Raw genomic sequence first — 18,777 nt, 5'->3', positions numbered from 1 at the left:
TTATGGCTTTATAAACCTGTTATCTTTGACATTGAAGCAGGAGTCATAGCTGAACTATTACGTTTTAATTGTCAATGCATTTAAAGTTATGTATTCAAAATCTTTAACCTGCCGTATTTAATGATCTGAGACTTTTTAATTGGCTGAAAATCTAGTTTTAAACGATCAATGGATATCGAAAAAGATAAATGAACTAATAATATATCCATTATATAAAGGAGAGAGAGAGACACAGAGAGACAGACAGACACAGAGAGAGAGACAGACACAGACAGACACAGAGAGACACAGACACAGAGAGACACACAGACACACAGAGACACAGACAGACGTACAGACAGACAGAGACACACAGACAGACAGACAGACAGACAGACAGACAGACAGACAGACAGACAGACAGACAGAGACACAGACAGACGGAGAGACACAGACAGACAGACAGACAGAGACAGACACAGAGAGACACAGACAGAGACACACAGACAGACACAGACACACAGAAAGACAGAGACAGAGACACAGACAGACAGAGACACAGACAGAGACACAGACAGACGTACAGACAGACAGAGACAGACACAGAGACACAGACAGACAGAGAGACAGACAGAGAGAGACACACAGACACACAGACACAGAGACAGAGAGACAGACAGAGAGACAGACAGACACAGAGACACAGACAGACGTACAGAGACACAGACAGAGAGACAGACAGAGAGAGACACACTGACAGACAGACACACAGAGAGAGAGACAGAGATAGATAGAGATAGACAGAGATAGATACTGTGGCGTCAGACTTTTCCATGTGTTGGATTACCAACATTTTTAACATGCAATAGTTTAAGGATGATTCAGCTAATTGTACAGTTGTGGGTGGCTCTGAAAAGAGCCGTTTGTTGTTACAAACCGTTCAACCCCGAATCTTTTTTCATTACACATGTGAAAATGCAACTATCATGTGCAAAAAAGTGCAAAATATAAAAACACGTGAAAACACACAACTATAATGACAAGTGCAATAGGAACAATGCCAATTACAGGCTATTCTTTTTTCAGTCTCCTTTTTTGCAGCCAGTCGTCAAGGGTCTGGCCATTGGCTGCACGCTCGCAGAAGGTCTCACTGCCATGGCGACTGTGTCCAAGTCTTTTGTCTTTGGTTGTCCACACTGGCTACAAGTGTTGTACGGTACCTTCCTTAAATATTTTCTTACACCACTCCTCTCCTCCTTGGCCCGCCGCTGCCGTTTAAGAAATGTGGACCTGGACAAAGAGAATCCAGGGACTACAGGAGCTACAGGAGCTGGATCTGCAGCGGAGGTTGATGCAACACTTATTGGACAAGGGTTAAGGACAACGAACAGATGTGTTACTTGCAACGGTTGGACAACGGTTTGTTGCATAGTGACCTTTGCTGCTGTTGAAGGAACATAGTCGTTTCTGAAACTGGGGTCAATGGAAGCGCTGGACTTTGGCAATAACTTGGCCTTGCTTTCAGTCTCTTGCTGTTTCATCTTCAGTTCTTGGATCTCTTTCAGAGACTGGGCCACATCTTTCACCATGCTCCCCTTGTCATGGTAGCCCATCATCAGCTTCTCTAAAGTTTTGAGACGATCCAGAACCGATGGTTTAGTTGAGCTGTTCAAATGAGATGTCGAAGGAGTCTGTAACTGAATTTGGTCCACTTTCTGCTTCTTCTTCTGGGGTTCAGCACTAGACTGTCCAGGCTCGTAGTCATCCTGTTCTCTCTTCACTGAAGGAACCACCAACGTTTCCCAAGTGAATGGTTTGTTGAAGATTTGTCTGGATTTAGCTGCAAGGTTGAGTGCACTGAACTTCTCAAAGCAGTATTTGTACTCTGGGGCGATGTTGGTGATCATTACGGAGTGTGCCGAGCCACCAAGAGAATCCTGAAGAAGTCTCGTCAGTTTACTGTCTCTGTATGGCACATGAATCGATGTACCTGAGATGAGAGAGTCAGCTACTTTGCAGAGCGTGAAGAGCGACAGGTTGATGGCACCGCTTTCTTTTAAACTAATCCCCTGGTTACCAGTCCTTCTGTTATCTTCAGAGCCAGCCAGTTCCACCAAATAGAGCTTCCCCCGTTTGCTGACAATGGGGAAGAGCTCGCTGAGTCCTAACAACCTTAATAAGTAGGACAGTATGGCTTCGGCTGGACCTCTGGCTTAGTTTCATCGAAGCGTTCGATTTAAACTAGCAGGTACAAATTGTTGGTCAAAGTCTGCAGAGGAAGTTATAAATGTATGGGTGAGGCCTGGAATTAAAATATTCTTGTCCTGATCTTCTCGGATTGGCAAGTCATGAGACCCGGGAGACAGAAGATCAGGCACCTTCTCATTGTAAATTTCCAAATAAGACATGCCAATACTATAGTCCCAGCCATCGTTTGCTCCTTTCCCTTTGACCAATTTAAAAACGTCACAAACAGACAGAGGGATTATGCCAGGCTGCTGTGCACTGCCTAGCATGGTGTGAGTCTTCCCTGCTCCTGGTGGTCCATATGTAAACACACATGCATTTTGCCCTTTCAAAATATGCGGTAAAATAGGCTTTACCGAGAGGAAAACCTCTTCTTGCGTCTTTTTTATCATCGTGATAGACATCAAAATGGTACCTGACCGTTTCGGCAGCGTTTTGCCAGTTAAAGATCTCAAGATTCTGTCCGTCGAGGCCTCTCACACACGGTCTTGTTTCGTCCTGTTCGTTCATGTAGGGTCGAAGTCAAACCACCACCCGAACCCTAGACGACATCTTCCTCGTGCCTCCGGTGACACGAGCCATGGTTGATGTTGTCCCCAAAAAACAAAGTCTCCCTCCAAATGTTTAGTTAGCGCACTTCCACCGACATTTTTAGCGCAGTATTTTCACAATTGCGACAGACGAGTCACGCGCTAAACTACAACCGAACACGGAAATAGCTGCAATTGATGTTCGTGGTGCAGCATCCCAGGTACATGTGTAGTATATGCGGACTTGAATGAAACCATGTATGTTCAGGGGTGGAGCCAATAACAGCAACCGGAGTCTTCGGAGTTGTATGTGCCTTCCTCGTGAGTTATTCGTTTGTTTGTCTTTTACCTACGTGCAAAAAGCAAACAGAGCATATCCATTGTACAATACAAGAGTGTATATTAGAAAATCCAAAATCAGCCTTCATGTTCTAATGTTTAAGTATGCACTGTTCATGTTAATAATACTACGAACTCACAAAACAGGATTGCCAATGCCACGTCAAGTTAGTATGAAAACTTGCTACATTTATCAGAGTCAATATGGCTAATGTGTTATTTAATGATAGTCTATAGTGATGCTAGTTTTAATGCGTTTGCAAATATCTGGTTAGATTTCTATTAAAAATGAACAACTCAATGACAAGCTCATCAACAAGAGTTTAAGGACGACTCAGCTCAGCTCAGTGAAAAGACAACAGTAAAAAGGTTTTAAAGATAAGATAACAATTTTTCAATAGATAGACAGACAGACATTCATACAAATAAGATAAAGAACAAAGTTTCTATAAAAATAAAGTGCAGGATCACATCAATCTAATTCTAAAGATAAAGAACATAGATCAAAGACAAATAACAAAGACAAAGATTAAAATAAAATAGAATATCATCATACATTCACTCCTCTCCTGCCCCCAAACGCTTAATGATAGACTTTAGTCTTTCTTTTTTATTGTCATTGCTCAGAAAACACAGCAGTGAAACTGGCAACGAATTTTCGTTGATTGGCAACCGTTAAAAAAAACACAGAATAGGTTGATTGTATATATTAAAAAAAAGTATAAATATTAATAATTTAAAATTAGTGCAATATAATGGCAGTGTCGTCAGGATTCTGGACGAGGCTCAGCTCGGAGTTATAGCAGAAGTCTGAAGTGTAGATGGTAAAGAGGAGAGGGGCCAGTACTGTCCACTACTGTACGTGATGTCCTTCAGAAATAAATATATCCATTATAGTCCGAATCCAGACCAGGGTCCATATGCATCCATGTCAGTTTGTCCTGGAGCAGAGTTGGCTGGATGGTGCTAAAGTAAATATAATGAATGGAAATTAAAAAAAAAAAAAAAAAAGATACATTAGAAAATAACATGTGAAGGGATATTTTTGCCATCACTTCAAATCAATGTTTAGAGGAACCAATTATCAACATTATTTCCAGCTCAGATAAGTATTTACACTCATCACTTATTTATGTAACAAGATTGTAGTGAAGCAAAGTTATTGTTAATCTTGTTTCATTTCCTTATTGAAATATATCAAATATCAAGTTTGATGATCACAAATGATTGCATGATAAGCTCAACAGATGTGGTGGTGGCTCTGAAAAGAGCCTTTGGTTGTTGTGTTGAAAAGATCTACTTGGAGCTGGTGTACTTGGTAACAGCCTTGGTGCCTTCAGACACGGCGTGCTTGGCCAGTTCACCGGGGAGGAGCAGACGCACAGCGGTCTGGATCTCCCGGGAAGAGATGGTGGAGCGTTTGTTGTAGTGAGCGAGACGAGAAGCTTCTCCAGCGATGCGCTCGAAGATGTCGTTGACGAACGAGTTCATGATGCCCATGGCCTTGGAGGAGATGCCGGTGTCGGGGTGGACCTGCTTCAGCACCTTGTACACGTAGATGGCGTAGCTCTCCTTCCTGGACTTCCTCCTCTTCTTGCCGCTCTTAGCTGCGGTCTTGGCGACGGCTTTCTTGGAACCCTTCTTGGGCGCGGACTTCACTGCTGTTTCAGGCATGTCGATACGAGTGTACAATGTGAGCAGAGCAACTCGTTATATCTGCTGCTGTGTAGTCTCATAGCCTCATTTTGATTGGCTAGTTTGAAAATTGGCGGCTCTTTTTTTTCTTTCTTTACAGTCAGTGGTCCACTCAGCTGCACAAATATAAGATACACTTTCGCAGTAGTTGCTAATTTGAAACTATGATACGTTCACAAATAAATAAAAGAGATCGGTTTATCTATTATTGAATATAGCTGTAATATTTAAGTTTTTTTTGTTGTTCATAAACAAATCACTGTTTTATTTCCAAAGGGATAAATAACATTACATTAAATTCGACACGCCCTCACAATTTACATGAATAAGCAAAACATACCAAAAATCTGAAAACATACATTATTAAAATGATTTACAAATACAATTTAATTGTGTAGATAAGATTTTTTTGAAGTACGTTCTTTATTATACATGACAATTTAGTGTTTTACCCCATTAGGTCATGAGTTCATGTAATCTACATCATGCATTTGTCTGTTGTCTTAATAACAGTGACATTCTGTAAAAGTGCAATGAAACCGCCATTTCACTGAGATCAGCCATTACTGTTAACAATAGTTATGGGTCGTCTGATGACAAGTGGTTTTGAAATGTATATAACGTTTTGATAATATGCAGGAATCTGGTTTAAATGATGTACTGATACAGTATTTAAAACGATGCTTGTAGAGTGAAAGAGCAGATGTGGAGCTTTAGAGGAAGTTTTTTTTTTTTAAGAACCAACAAAAAAAAAATTTCTCTGAATTTAGTCAAGTAAAATGACATCAGGAAGCTTTGTCGTCCGATCAATCTGAGCCAGCAGTCAATTGTACTACTCGGGTGTTTTAAATACATGGAATAATGAGTCATACGGAAGCGTGACATTCAAATGTACATTAGCGATAACTAGCATCAGACGTTCATATGAACATATATTCTCATGGAACTGTGCTCTCTATTTAGAGGTGGGTGGCTCTGAAAAGAGCCGTTGGATAGATGTGGGTTTACTTGGACTTGGAAGCCTTCTCGGTCTTCTTGGGCAGAAGAACCGCCTGGATGTTGGGCAACACTCCACCCTGAGCGATGGTGACTCTTCCCAGCAGCTTGTTCAGCTCCTCGTCGTTGCGGACAGCCAGCTGCAGGTGACGCGGGATGATTCTGGTCTTCTTGTTGTCGCGGGCGGCGTTTCCAGCCAACTCCAGGATCTCAGCGGTCAGATACTCCAGCACTGCCGCCAGGTAGACGGGAGCTCCGGCACCGACTCTCTTAGCATAGTTGCCCTTTCTGAGCAGCCTGTGGACACGACCGACTGGGAACTGGAGTCCAGCGCGAGAAGAGCGGGACTTGGCCTTAGCGCGAGTCTTGCCGCCAGATTTTCCTCGTCCACTCATGGTTGATAGTTATCTGGAGCAAACTACAGATGTGTTTACAACTCAGTCTGAGTCTCGATATATACACGAGTGAAGGGCGGGTCATTTTGGATAACAAAGCGCTCATTTGACGAAAAGGTTCTTGAAACTTCCCTCCAATCAAATGCGGAATCTTAGAATGTTTCGCTGATGTAGGCGGAGCTAACTTTCCGTTTTGAAAGTGAAGCGTAAAACCCAGAATCAGAATTTTTGTACCTTCTACTATATTTACAGTTCCACCATTTGTTTCAAATAACCATATAGGTCCACACATCTGCATATGTACATTCCAGTCTCCTGTGTTGTGTCAGCGAAATTCTTTAATATCGTTGATTGTGTTATTAACTATATTTGTTGTGATGAAAGGTTACTTTTAATGATTAATTGCAGGGGTAATGCTATTCTTAAAAATAAAAATAAAACATCTAATATAACACATATAAGTATGAATAGTATAACAGTTCAGTTAACATCATACAACTCCACTTGAATGAATACATTTACTTTGCACGTCCATGTATTGTAATGCTATACATGTCTTATATCAGCAAACTACTTAAATTCTGTACAACTGCGACACAACCACAATTTCATTGCTAACTATTTTATTCGATTTACTAAAATTTAGTTCACTTTATACCCATTGCTGTGTTCTTATAATTTGCAGTTTGGTCATATTTGTTAAAATAAACTAGTTTTTACAGAGGTTGTGTGTGCAAAGTGTGACTGACTGACTATAAAAAGGACCACAACAACAATATACTATTCGGCGTCATATCAAGTCTACATTAAAACACACACATTCATAGCAGGAAACTCAGTAGAGGAGGTGGTTGGCTCTGAAAAGAGCCTTTGGTGAAAAAGAAAACACGAGTTTACTTCTTCTTAGGTGTAGCTTTCTTAGCTTTAGGTTTAGCAACTTTCTTCGCTGGTGATTTCTTTGCTGCGGGCTTCTTCGCCGCCTTCCTGGGGCTCTTGACTGCAGTCTTCTTCGCAGCCTTCCTGGGGTTCTTGGTTGCAGGTTTCTTTGCTGCAGCTTTCTTAGCAGCGGGCTTCTTTGTCGCCTTCTTAGGAGACTTTTTGGCGACAGCTTTCTTCGCAACAGTTTTTGGCTTCTTGGTTGCTGCAAGTTTCTTGACTGCGACACTTTTCGCTTTAGGCGCAGCTTTCTTTGCTTTGGGAGCTTCTTTCTTGGTTATCTTGAAGGATCCAGACGCTCCGATTCCTTTAGTCCGGGTCAGAATTCCATCATCGACCATTCGAATGATGGCGGTCCTGACTCGGCTTTTGTTCTTATCAGCATCATACCCAGCGGCTTTCAGATCCTTCTTGATGCCTGCGAGAGAAACACCGCTGCGCTCTTTGGAGGCGGACACGGCATCTGTGATGAGATCCCGGAGGCTGGATGTCTTGACCGGCTTGCTGGTCTTCTTCTTCTTGACGGCTTTAGCCGGGGCGGCTTGAGCTGGAACTTCTTCTTCTGCCATGTTGACGATTTTCACTTGACTGACTAGTCTGGTCGGTAATGCTGACGGAGCCGTACTTGAACGCACCATGAGAACCGTAGAGAGTGAAGCGACTGCTGCTCTGCTAGGAAGTGAAACTTTCAAACCACTTGTGTTTTCTCTCCTTCTTTCAACGATAATTACAACGACATGTAACAAACACCATGAACGGTTTTAATCACAAGTTCATCTTCACACTTGTGTCTTCACTCTTAAGTCATTGGTTATATAATTTGTTTCGTAATTTAGCTGTTAAAGTCTCTGAAACTCACTTCTTAGTCGTCATCAGAGCTGCTACTCAGAAATATTTTACGGTTTTTCTCTTATAAAATGACAAATGTGTACCTCTGCCTGCCCGAAATCACATGTTACACTAACACACATGTTTCTTATGGACTTCCAATGTAAACAGCTCCTTTATCGAGAAGTGGTTTTGAATAAATTTACGTTGAAAATGACGGAAACACACACTGTACAACTGACGTATACACGTTCTGGCCAAATAAGTCGAACACACTTTAAGAACAAACTGTTAATGGTATAATTTAAACAATCACATGATTCTTCTTTTTAAGGTATTTTTTTAGATAGATCATTGCATCATTGATTGCTTATTTATTTAGTTTATTCGTATATTTTGCGTCCATTACGATTATTTCAAACACCAGTGAACTGAATCATTGTGGTATATTAAATTATTTTATAAAATACACAAAGTGTCTGCAATAATTGTCTTTAATAGATAAATATCATTGTGACTCAGAACATTGATGGAACCCACCATTTTATGCTATTATCTATTGAATATTATTGAGTGTTGCTTCTTGAGCCACAGCAACTTCAGTGAGACGAACCAGGAAATAGTCCTTACTTGGAGCTTCTCTGGAGACAAAACACGCGGAACCATCGCACTTTATGTATATTATAGCAAAACACAAAACTTATCCCACAGTATCATCCCTTGGCCAGATTCCCACACAGTGTTAAATACAATTACAAACTTTGTGATGTGCCTAATAAACATTATCACATGACAAACAACTATTTTGAATCACACTCCATTCCTCCTTATCCTTATATATATTATAATAATTAATACAATAAAAAATAATATATCCTTATATTACATAACTTATTCTCAGGTCTATTTAGGAATACATATCATTTATTCATCTCCCTCCTATAGTGACATTTAAGTTCACGCTTATTAAATTTTTTTTTTTTAAAAGATACTCTGGATAAAACATTTAATCTCATCTTAAAATGTAATACGGTTGTTTTTTTTTCCTTTCTGGATTTTAAGTGGTTCTTGTATCAAATGTTCAAAGCTGAATAATGTCGAGTGGCTTTTGTACTCCAGACACTACCTTGAAATGATTCGCTTTTAATGCGAAAAAGATTGTAGTTAAATAACGATTATGATGATTTGAGTAGGTTCCCACTCAACATCTTCGACACAGTGGTAAATACAAAAACCTTGTCATAGGTGTTTATTACAAAGTCATATAAGGAGTTTATTGCGCACATAGTAATTTGAATCACTCCATTCTTCCTTATCCGTACATAACTTGTTCTCACCAAGTCTAGTTAGGATCTTCTGAATAAGAACATTCTGGATAACTAAACATTTTTAATTACATAATATCCGGTATATTTTTCGTATTTTCGCCCGTTGTAGTTAAAATATAATAACTATAATAATTTGAGTAGGTGATGGTTTGTAAGGTGACTCGATAGACTGATGTGTGTGGCTCTTAAAAGAGCCTTTGTAGATGTTGAGTGAGTTCAAGCTCTCTCTCCACGGATGCGACGGGCCAGCTGGATGTCTTTGGGCATGATGGTGACTCTCTTGGCGTGGATGGCGCACAGGTTGGTGTCCTCGAACAGACCCACCAGGTAAGCCTCGCTGGACTCCTGCAGAGCCATGACGGCGGAGCTCTGGAAGCGCAGGTCGGTCTTGAAGTCCTGAGCGATCTCACGGACCAGACGCTGGAAGGGGAGCTTGCGGATCAGCAGCTCGGTGGACTTCTGGTAGCGACGGATCTCACGGAGAGCCACGGTACCAGGCCTGTAGCGATGAGGCTTCTTGACGCCTCCGGTCGCCGGTGCGCTCTTACGAGCGGCCTTGGTAGCCAGCTGCTTCCTGGGAGCTTTTCCTCCGGTGGATTTACGAGCGGTTTGCTTGGTTCTCGCCATTGTACTAAGTTCTTTTCCTCAACAGAGAAGTGTGAGCGAGTGCAGCGTTGGCTCCTTTTTAAACCGTCAGCTGACACGCCTTACTCTTGTCCCCTCGCCTGATTGGTCAGTTGTGCAAGGAACACAACGTCGCTACTGAGAACACACCAATCAGCCAAATATATTTACACACAAGACGTCAACACACTAAAAACCAGACACCATGTTCTAAAAGGTTCACTTTCTACTTTTGTTTTTGTCAATTTCGTGTTGTATGAAACGAAGCTATTTTTTTTTTTCCAATAAATCATTAAATGTCATTGTGATAGATGTAAAGGAATACTTACAGGTCTGTATTCTATTCTTGCAAGAGATCAAAATAGCGTTAGTGATTCATTTTAATGAGTTAATTATTGTTCATGTTAAATAATTGTCTGGGTCACAAGCGCATCTAGTCAGGTCTGCTTAGTTTATTTCAATTAAACCCTGGTTTAGAGTGCCTTTTGTGTAGCAGTAAATGTAAGATTAGTCACAATTTCATCACAATTTATCAAATCATAATTTTACATCAATTATTCAAAATTTAAAATATGCTCAATAAAATGTAAGTTACATGAAACAGTTTAATCATGATAGTGATGTTGTATATGATCTCACATTCAAATCAGGGTCAAGTATAACAAATTGGCGAGAATGAATAAAGCTCGTTAATGAGTGTGTGTCGCTCTTAAGAGCCTTTGGGTCATTTCGTTAAAGGCGATATTTAATCTCCAGTCCTGATAAATAGATTTCCACTAAATGCAAGTTATGACTAGATGTGTGCAACAACATCAGTTTAAGGATCAGCTCTTTATACAGATGTGAGTGGCTCTGAAAAGAGCCGTTGGTTGTTGTTGTGAAAGAGACCGTTTAACCTCCGAATCCGTACAGAGTGCGTCCCTGTCTCTTCAGAGCGTAGACCACATCCATGGCGGTCACGGTCTTCCTCTTAGCGTGCTCGGTGTAGGTGACAGCGTCACGGATGACGTTCTCCAGGAACACCTTCAACACACCACGGGTCTCCTCGTAGATCAAGCCGGAGATACGCTTCACTCCACCACGGCGAGCCAGACGGCGGATGGCGGGTTTGGTGATTCCCTGGATGTTATCGCGGAGAACCTTGCGATGACGCTTGGCGCCTCCTTTACCGAGTCCTTTGCCGCCTTTTCCTCGACCAGACATTTTTCAGTTTAAGTAGTTCGAGTGTTCAAACTATGAGTGTTCAGAGAAAGTGAAGCCGCCGTTTTTATTTCAACTGGGCGGACGTTTGCGAAGACAGGGGCAGTGGTTTAAAAAAAAGTGGTGACGTCACTTGGTTCAGACATCAGCTGGAACCATTTTCAAGATGGTTTTACATTATATCAACTTCAGGTTCATTTGCATTTAAACGAAATGAATTATTCAATTCACTTTGGTATAAATTGTGGATTATACGTCTATGAGTAAATTAACTTTGTGATCCTATATAGACACATCACTTACTCTTACAATGCGTGCTTTAGCATCAGTTTAATTAAATAAAAATGTATCATGTGTATAATATATTATTCACGATCATGATCATCATTTAAACTTGTGGACGTTTGCAAAGACAGGGGCGGTGGTTTAAAAAAAAAAAAAGTCGTGACGTCACTAGATTCAGGCATCCATTTTCAAGATGGTTTGACTCAACTTCAGGCTCATATAAATTTATACAAGATGAATCATTCAATCCATATAGGAATATACTTGTGCAAGAAGAAAATGAACTAATTTGTTCTCAGTATTATCGTGACCTTTAAAGTATATATTTAATGGAGTATTGTATTGATTGTTTAAGCGTTTTGTGACCCTTGGCTGGAAAAGCACTCTATAAATACAAATTCATGAGATGCGGGGAGGCTCGTTAGAGGTAGTGGTGGCTCTGAAAAGAGCCTTTGGTTGTTGTGTTGAAAAGATCTACTTGGAGCTGGTGTACTTGGTAACAGCCTTGGTGCCTTCAGACACGGCGTGCTTGGCCAGTTCACCGGGGAGGAGCAGACGCACAGCGGTCTGGATCTCCCGGGAAGAGATGGTGGAGCGTTTGTTGTAGAGAGCGAGACGAGAAGCTTCTCCAGCGATGCGCTCGAAGATGTCGTTGACGAACGAGTTCATGATGCCCATGGCCTTGGAGGAGATGCCGGTGTCGGGGTGGACCTGCTTCAGCACCTTGTACACGTAGATGGCGTAGCTCTCCTTCCTGGACTTCCTCCTCTTCTTGCCGCTCTTAGCGGCGGTCTTGGTGACTGCTTTCTTGGAGCCCTTCTTGGGCGCGACTTTTGGTTCAGGCATGTTGACGATGATCAAAACCGAATGACTCCTATTAGCTCAGCAGACATTTTTATGGTCGCGCTGCTGCTGAGGCGAGTGTGTGGTTTCCTTCTTCTGATTGGCTGATTTAAAAAGTGGCGGACTTGCTTCTCAATGGCGGTTGATTGTTAGAAGAGTTTTCTTAACGGTGCACGTTAGTTTAGTTTAAACAAAATTAGTGAATATTAATGCTTGTAAATACATGACTGACGATTTGTTTACCTGCTTTCATGATTACACATGCTTATATCGTTTTTATATGGAATTGAGATATATATGTTAATAAGTTTTTTGATTGTTAGTTTAGTTTATATTACCTATTTCATATGTCCTCGTTAATTGTGCAGACATCACTTCCAGCATAGCTGCAGTCCTATTATTTCCATTATAGTCGATGTTTAAAATTCTGTGAGCCACAGTAACAATGACTTGTTGAGGTGCTACATATTAAACTTGCTTCTTTGTATAATTACTTCCTACTAAAATCCAGCTGCCAAGTTATTTCATGTCCGTAAACAAGAGTAGATGAATGTCCATGTTGGTCACATAAAGATGTCCACAATATAGTAAAAAGATTTTTAAGAGAACAAATTAACTTAATCCTGAAATAAAGAATTCCCATGTACTTTAATACATGAACATCTCTCGGTTGAGAGTAGCCGTAGATATTATGTCTTTAAAGTATATAACTAATCTAAATAATAAGTACATTTAAATAAATAATTAAAAAGGTGACCAGATCAAAAAATAAAAAGGGAAACGATCAAAGCACTTTGTGAAGAAATTGAAATGTCAGAAGCACAAATTAAATATTTTATAAAAGACAAAGAAATACCAAACTTCCAATACAACAACTCTGAAATCGCTATACATGAAGTAAAAGATGCCATTTTGCAGTTTAATAGAGGGAAAGCTTGTAAAATCAAGTTATTTGTCTGAATGAAGGAAATATTTCTTTAATGAGGAAAAAGGAGTCTGGAATCGGCGATATTAGTGTATTGATCAAAAAGTAGATTATATGACTCTCTGGTACATCAACCGAAACTTGGGACACATCTACAAAACAAGACACCTTGATGCCTCTCCTGCAGAGGTGCTGCAGAGGGCCCTTTCTCGCCTCATTAAATACAGTTTTCAAGATCAGGTTTAGATACAGTTCAGAAGAACAAGTGGTCCCAGAATCCATATGAAGCTTAACAGTGAAACTTAACAATATATCAAGATGTCATTTAAGCGAAGGCTCGCCGGGTACATGTTATCTGGAAATGAACATTCCAATAGACTTTGTTTGTCTAAACCATCCGGTACTGCAAGATATTCCATGTGCCACTGTGGTTTTCGTGATTACAAGCAGCTGCAATGCAGTTTTAAAAATGTTTTCTCTAAGGATTTATCTGAGAGCACTAGAGACGGGATGTGATTTCTGTCTGTAGACTCGCCGTCCGTGCCGTTGTCAGATGGAATTGCTTCGTCAAGACTAAACAGTGTCCTGTTGATCTATATCGACAGGATTTTGATATTTTGGAGATAGATTTTTTCTTTATTAGACCCAAAATTCAAATAAGATTACAATAGAAATAGAATTTTAAATTTGAAAAACGTGTTATTTCACAAATATACAGTATATATAAAAATAGAAAAAATATACAATATTTACAAAAGTCCCTGTTAGTATCTGGTACAGTTCTTTGTGGGACAGCGCCGGAAATCCACAACCAGCTCCTTGGTCTTGCTGGAGGTTAATCTGGGGGTGATTTTCCTGGCACCAGTTCACAAAGTACTGGACAAATCCATAATCCATCTGGACAAGATTAAGAAGTATTGGACTGGAAAGGAGCACCATAATGTAAGGTATCTTTAAGAATGTGCCACAAGAACAAACAGACTTGTTCATCATTTGTAAATACAGTATTGATTGTATTGTATTGATTCAGAATAAGGTAGTACCAAATTACTTCACTTTATAAAAAATGGATACATGAATAAAAAAAAAGTGTAGACAGTGGACTATTTTAACTTTTTAGAATTCAGTGTTACAGTAGTGTTTTTGAAATGTAATCACTGAATTGTGTATTTGTATTGGCTCTTTGGTGTGTTTTGGACATGTTGAATATGTACAGTTTTATGACCTTGCCGTGTTCGTTATGAATATTGGATTTAATTTCATATTACAAAAAGTGATACCTGTTAAAACAGGAGGAATGATTAGACAGATGACATTTTTTTCATGTTCAGCCTCGCTCAGACATTCCTATTAAATAAGGTTCATCTCTCAATTTGGTTCTTCTTTTTTCAACAATTACAAAAATGTTCCTAAATCATATTAATGGGACTGTAGTCCGCTAATGGAAAAAAAATGGTAAAAAAAAATCCGTCCAGAATAGAATCATGTCCACTATATTAAAACGGATCAACAATTCACAACTGCTGTATAGTGACAATAGAGTCCAGGAAGCAGCGTCACATCAATCTACGGCATAATAAACTACATTTTAAAAGAAAGATTCTATTGATTTATTCAAAATTTTCCCTCCCAACAATGACCTCAAGTTAAAGTAGAAGCAGATCCATTAAAAGGTTCACCACATGATATTGATACGAAATAACATGAAATTGGACCACATTTTTAGGTCTTGGTTTTGGACAATCCACGCAAGCAATTTTAGGAGAACAACGACTGAGCTCTATAGTTGGATGTGAGTGGCTCTAAAAAGAGCCGTTGAGTTAAAGGATGTTGTTCAAGCATCTTATTTCTTGGAAGCCTTCTCGGTCTTCTTGGGCAGAAGAACCGCCTGGATGTTGGGCAACACTCCACCCTGGGCGATGGTCACTCCTCCGAGCAGCTTGTTCAGCTCCTCGTCGTTGCGGACAGCCAGCTGCAGGTGACGCGGGATGATTCTGGTCTTCTTGTTGTCGCGGGCGGCGTTTCCAGCCAACTCCAGGATCTCAGCGGTCAGATACTCCAGCACTGCCGCCAGGTAGACGGGAGCTCCGGCGCCGACTCTCTGGGCATAGTTGCCCTTTCTGAGCAGCCTGTGGACACGACCCACGGGGAACTGGAGTCCAGCACGAGAAGAGCGGGACTTGGCCTTAGCGCGAGCCTTACCGCCGGTTTTGCCTCGTCCACTCATGGTTGTAGATAACGTCTTAGAAAGCTCGAGATCTGAGTGTGGAAGTTCAACAGTCTCTCTCTATATATCCTTGTGGAGGCGGTTCTTTGTCAATCACAGCAAGCGCTCGCTCTTAAACGTTTCCTCCAATGAAAAGACGAGTTTGAGGCGGGGTCACACGTTAGCGGGAACTGAACGTTAGTATGTTTTTATTGATCACATGCAGCTGCTTATATAGAATCTAGACATCAATCAATTATCGTGTTATGAGGATATTCCGATAAATGTAGCATTAAAATACATCAAACTATTCACAAACCAATAACGTGTAATATTTAACTTGATGATGTGGCAGTTAATGTTCATGGTGATTTGTTTTGTTTTTTTAAATACGTTTTATCTTGTCATGTTTATTTTACCAACGGATATTAGTTAATCCCCTGAAACTATCCTTCTGTTTCTCAATAAACACCTTTTTTGACATGTATGCATTTTCAAACAATATACTGTACATAGGTTTGATTTATTAACACATTAATAAACACATTGCAATATTTATGTAGTTGTTTTTTCTTTAAATATACATTTTAAAAATAACCTTTAAAATATGTCTTACTGATGACAAACGAATAAACCTTATTCTAACAGGACTGATCGGAATGAACAACCCTTGTTAATGGCTCCATCTTTTGGTCAAATTATACAACTGCGTATAATCATATTTGACCGGTAAATATGTTCTTCGCAATTAGCGAATATATTTTATATTTAAAAAATATATATGATTTGATATTAAACTGTTAGATTCATAAACTTTATGATCAATGTATTCAGTTCTATCGCCAACACAGGTGTAAAAATAGACGCGACTGAAGGTGAACCTGTGTCTTAACATGACTTCACGCATGTAACTGAATAACAAGTGTGTTATTGACAGCGTGTGACATGTATGTTGCAGTGACAGTTGCTCTGTAGAGAAGTTGTGTGGCTCTGAAAAGAGCCGTTAAATGGGGAGATTTGAGCATTTACTTCTTCTTAGGAGCTACTTTCTTGACCTTGGGTTTCGCGACCTTCTTGGCAGGAGATTTCTTCACTGCTGACTTCTTCTTGGCCGCCACCTTCTTGGGACTCTTGGCTACTACCTTCTTTGAGACCTTCTTGGGACTCTTGGGTGCTGCTTTCTTCGCTGCTGGCTTCTTTAGCGCCTTCTTCGGTGACTTCTTGGCGGCTGCTGTCTTCTTCACGGCGGCCTTGGCCTTCCTGGCTGCTGCGGGTTTCTTGGCTGCTGCGGGTTTCTTGGCTGTCGCGGGTTTCTTGGCTGCTGCGGGTTTCTTGGCTTTGGGAGCTTCTTTCTTGTTCACCTTGAAGGAGCCGGAAGCTCCGGTGCCCTTGGTCTGGACGAGAGTTCCTGCGAGGACCTGCTTCTTAACAGCGGTCTTGACGCGGACGTTGTTCTTCTCCACATCGTATCCAGTGGCGGCGAGATACTTCTTGATGGCGACCAGAGAGGCTCCGCTGCGCTCCTTGGAGGCGGACACAGCTTCCACGACCAGCTCGCTGACGCTGGGGCCAGACTTGGCGGGCTTGCTCGTCGTCTTCTTCTTCTTGGTGACGGCTTTGACCGGAGCGGCGGCGGGAGCTGGAGCGGTTTCTGCCATGATCTCAGATTCTCTATCGAACGGGTGTCAGACTAGACTGACCTACTCCGGGAAGGGGATGGATTTAAACTCACCATGAGAACCGTGGAGAGTGAAGGCGGCTGCAGCTCCACTCTTGTGTTTTCTCTTCGTCCTTCAAACCGAGAAACAACAACATTAGTGAAATAAATAATCATGTTAACGAACATGTGTGAAAGCGGACATGTTTATTTTCCCCTTTAACACACCAACACTTTAACTGGATTCGTAATATTTGCTGTGAATCGTCATAACTTCACCTCTTTGCTGTGGTCAGCGCTCGGTCTCGCAGATATATTCCTCGTTTTTCTCCTATAAAAGTTGTCAAATACGTGAAAACATCTTTGAACCATGTTATTAATGTAGATGTGTCTTCTCGTCTTGCATCTAAATGTCTTTTAAATTACTTTTCTTGAATCATGTGTAAACATTTGACGTTTGATTCAAGTAGCAAACACACACTAAGAGGCGTCACTAAAATCACTACCTGCTGCTCGACTACACGTACAATTATGTTTTCCAAACACAAAATGAATCTAACCGCTAATAAATAACTTTATAAGAAGTTTTGTTTTGTTTTTTTCTGTCTGCTCTGAAACACACTACGTTCATTATCTATCTCCTTTACCTATTACTAAATTAAATTTGCAAACAAAGATGTTTTAATCCACCATTTGGGTAATAAGTCAAGTCAAGTTATTTTTATTGTCAAATATGCATGTATTAAGACATACAGCAATAAGGAATTGTGGTCTCTCTGACCCACTATGCAACACATTAAAAACATGAATAGGGTTGAAGGGACTTAACAACAGACATTAAATAATAAATAACCAACAAACAAAAAAATCAACATACTTAAATAATCAACGGAATATAAAAAAAAAAGAAAAGTTAATGCACAGGTAGTGCAAGCAGTACCTATAATATGGAAAAAATGTTAATGTATTTTTTAAGATTTGATATTTAATGATCAATGTATTCAGTTCTATCGCCAATACAGGTGAAAATAGATGCGAGTGAAGGTGAACTTGGGTCTTAACATGACTCATGTCCTCACGCTTGTAACTGAATAATGAGTGTGTTATTGACAGCTTTTGACATGTTGTAGTGAAAATAAAGTATCAAACACACACTTTCAGGCGCTGCCTGATGTCATGTTTGGTTTTTAACAGACAAAAAAGTGTGTCTTGATGTCATCTCCTGAAAGACTAGGGGTTTAAACTTCAAATAATCCAACAAGAATTTAACACAACTTTTATTGCCACTTTTGAAAACAACATGGGAAATGATTTGTCTCGTGACTACAGAATACAATAATGAAACAAGATAACACACGAAATAAACAATAGAAAAACAGAACCAAGCACCAAGGCAGACATTCTATGGTGCCTAAGTGTTTTATGCCACTTTTATTTAGATAGTTAAATGTCCTCAAAAGCCTCAAATGTGATCTTAAAACACTGAACATAATTGTAAATATAAATCAAAATGAACAAGATTTTGACAAGAAATGAAAGTTTGATTCAAGATGTTGGATATTTCTTGTAACCTTCAGGCCTCACCTTGGTTGTGAGAATGTTGTAGGCAGTACAAATGCCGGGTGCTTGCCAATGTAGAGCCAATCAGTTGGACTTAACAAAAGTTGATGTTTGTAGCTCCGTCTTGGCTTGTTTTTCCCCCTTACCCTCTCAGTAGATTTAAACATTTGACTTTATAGTTGCGTTTTGTGGAGTCATGGCGTT

The 18,777-nt window shown here is 40.2% G+C and overlaps 6 protein-coding genes and 3 pseudogenes across 6 annotated transcripts; all 9 read right to left on the bottom strand.

The window, feature by feature from the left end:
* Positions 1-1,061: 1,061 nt before the first annotated feature.
* Positions 1,062-2,808, bottom strand: LOC148066284 (kinesin-like protein KIF22 pseudogene; annotated as a pseudogene).
* A 1,583-nt stretch (positions 2,809-4,391) lies between these two features.
* Positions 4,392-4,769, bottom strand: LOC148066283 (histone H2B-like). The gene has a single exon (XM_087807358.1). The coding sequence runs from the start codon at positions 4,767-4,769 to the stop codon at positions 4,392-4,394; it is 378 nt and encodes a 125-aa protein (XP_087663484.1).
* A 966-nt stretch (positions 4,770-5,735) lies between these two features.
* Positions 5,736-6,181, bottom strand: LOC148066282 (histone H2A-like). Its single transcript, XM_087807140.1, has one exon. It carries the CDS (start codon positions 6,179-6,181, stop codon positions 5,795-5,797), a length of 387 nt encoding a protein of 128 aa, XP_087663266.1. The 3' UTR covers positions 5,736-5,794.
* A 718-nt stretch (positions 6,182-6,899) lies between these two features.
* On the bottom strand, positions 6,900-7,694 carry LOC148066281 (histone H1 pseudogene; annotated as a pseudogene).
* A 1,795-nt stretch (positions 7,695-9,489) lies between these two features.
* Positions 9,490-9,900, bottom strand: LOC148066280 (histone H3). The gene has a single exon (XM_087807445.1). It carries the CDS (start codon positions 9,898-9,900, stop codon positions 9,490-9,492), a length of 411 nt encoding a protein of 136 aa, XP_087663571.1.
* An 880-nt stretch (positions 9,901-10,780) lies between these two features.
* On the bottom strand, positions 10,781-11,100 carry LOC148066279 (histone H4). The gene has a single exon (XM_087807452.1). It carries the CDS (start codon positions 11,098-11,100, stop codon positions 10,789-10,791), a length of 312 nt encoding a protein of 103 aa, XP_087663578.1. The 3' UTR covers positions 10,781-10,788.
* Positions 11,101-11,856: 756 nt separating this feature from the next.
* On the bottom strand, positions 11,857-12,228 carry LOC148066278 (histone H2B 1/2-like). The gene has a single exon (XM_087807450.1). The coding sequence runs from the start codon at positions 12,226-12,228 to the stop codon at positions 11,857-11,859; it is 372 nt and encodes a 123-aa protein (XP_087663576.1).
* A 2,765-nt stretch (positions 12,229-14,993) lies between these two features.
* On the bottom strand, positions 14,994-15,377 carry LOC148066277 (histone H2A). The gene has a single exon (XM_087807447.1). The coding sequence runs from the start codon at positions 15,375-15,377 to the stop codon at positions 14,994-14,996; it is 384 nt and encodes a 127-aa protein (XP_087663573.1).
* Positions 15,378-16,381: 1,004 nt separating this feature from the next.
* LOC148066276 (histone H1 pseudogene) lies at positions 16,382-17,014 on the bottom strand (annotated as a pseudogene).
* Positions 17,015-18,777: the final 1,763 nt, after the last annotated feature.

This window comes from Callionymus lyra, chromosome 14, assembly GCF_982586985.1.
Source record: "Callionymus lyra chromosome 14, fCalLyr1.hap1.1, whole genome shotgun sequence".
In the NCBI taxonomy this organism is placed as follows: Eukaryota; Metazoa; Chordata; class Actinopteri; order Syngnathiformes; family Callionymidae; genus Callionymus; species Callionymus lyra.
This window is presented reverse-complemented; position numbering and strand designations above follow the sequence as displayed.

Bases quoted from the DNA above. Each gene is read 5' to 3' on its own strand.
- LOC148066283 (XM_087807358.1), bottom strand. From the start codon at position 4,769: ATGCCTGAAACAGCAGTGAAGTCCGCGCCCAAGAAGGGTTCCAAGAAA.
- LOC148066282 (XM_087807140.1), bottom strand. From the start codon at position 6,181: ATGAGTGGACGAGGAAAATCTGGCGGCAAGACTCGCGCTAAGGCCAAG.
- LOC148066280 (XM_087807445.1), bottom strand. From the start codon at position 9,900: ATGGCGAGAACCAAGCAAACCGCTCGTAAATCCACCGGAGGAAAAGCT.
- LOC148066279 (XM_087807452.1), bottom strand. From the start codon at position 11,100: ATGTCTGGTCGAGGAAAAGGCGGCAAAGGACTCGGTAAAGGAGGCGCC.
- LOC148066278 (XM_087807450.1), bottom strand. From the start codon at position 12,228: ATGCCTGAACCAAAAGTCGCGCCCAAGAAGGGCTCCAAGAAAGCAGTC.
- LOC148066277 (XM_087807447.1), bottom strand. From the start codon at position 15,377: ATGAGTGGACGAGGCAAAACCGGCGGTAAGGCTCGCGCTAAGGCCAAG.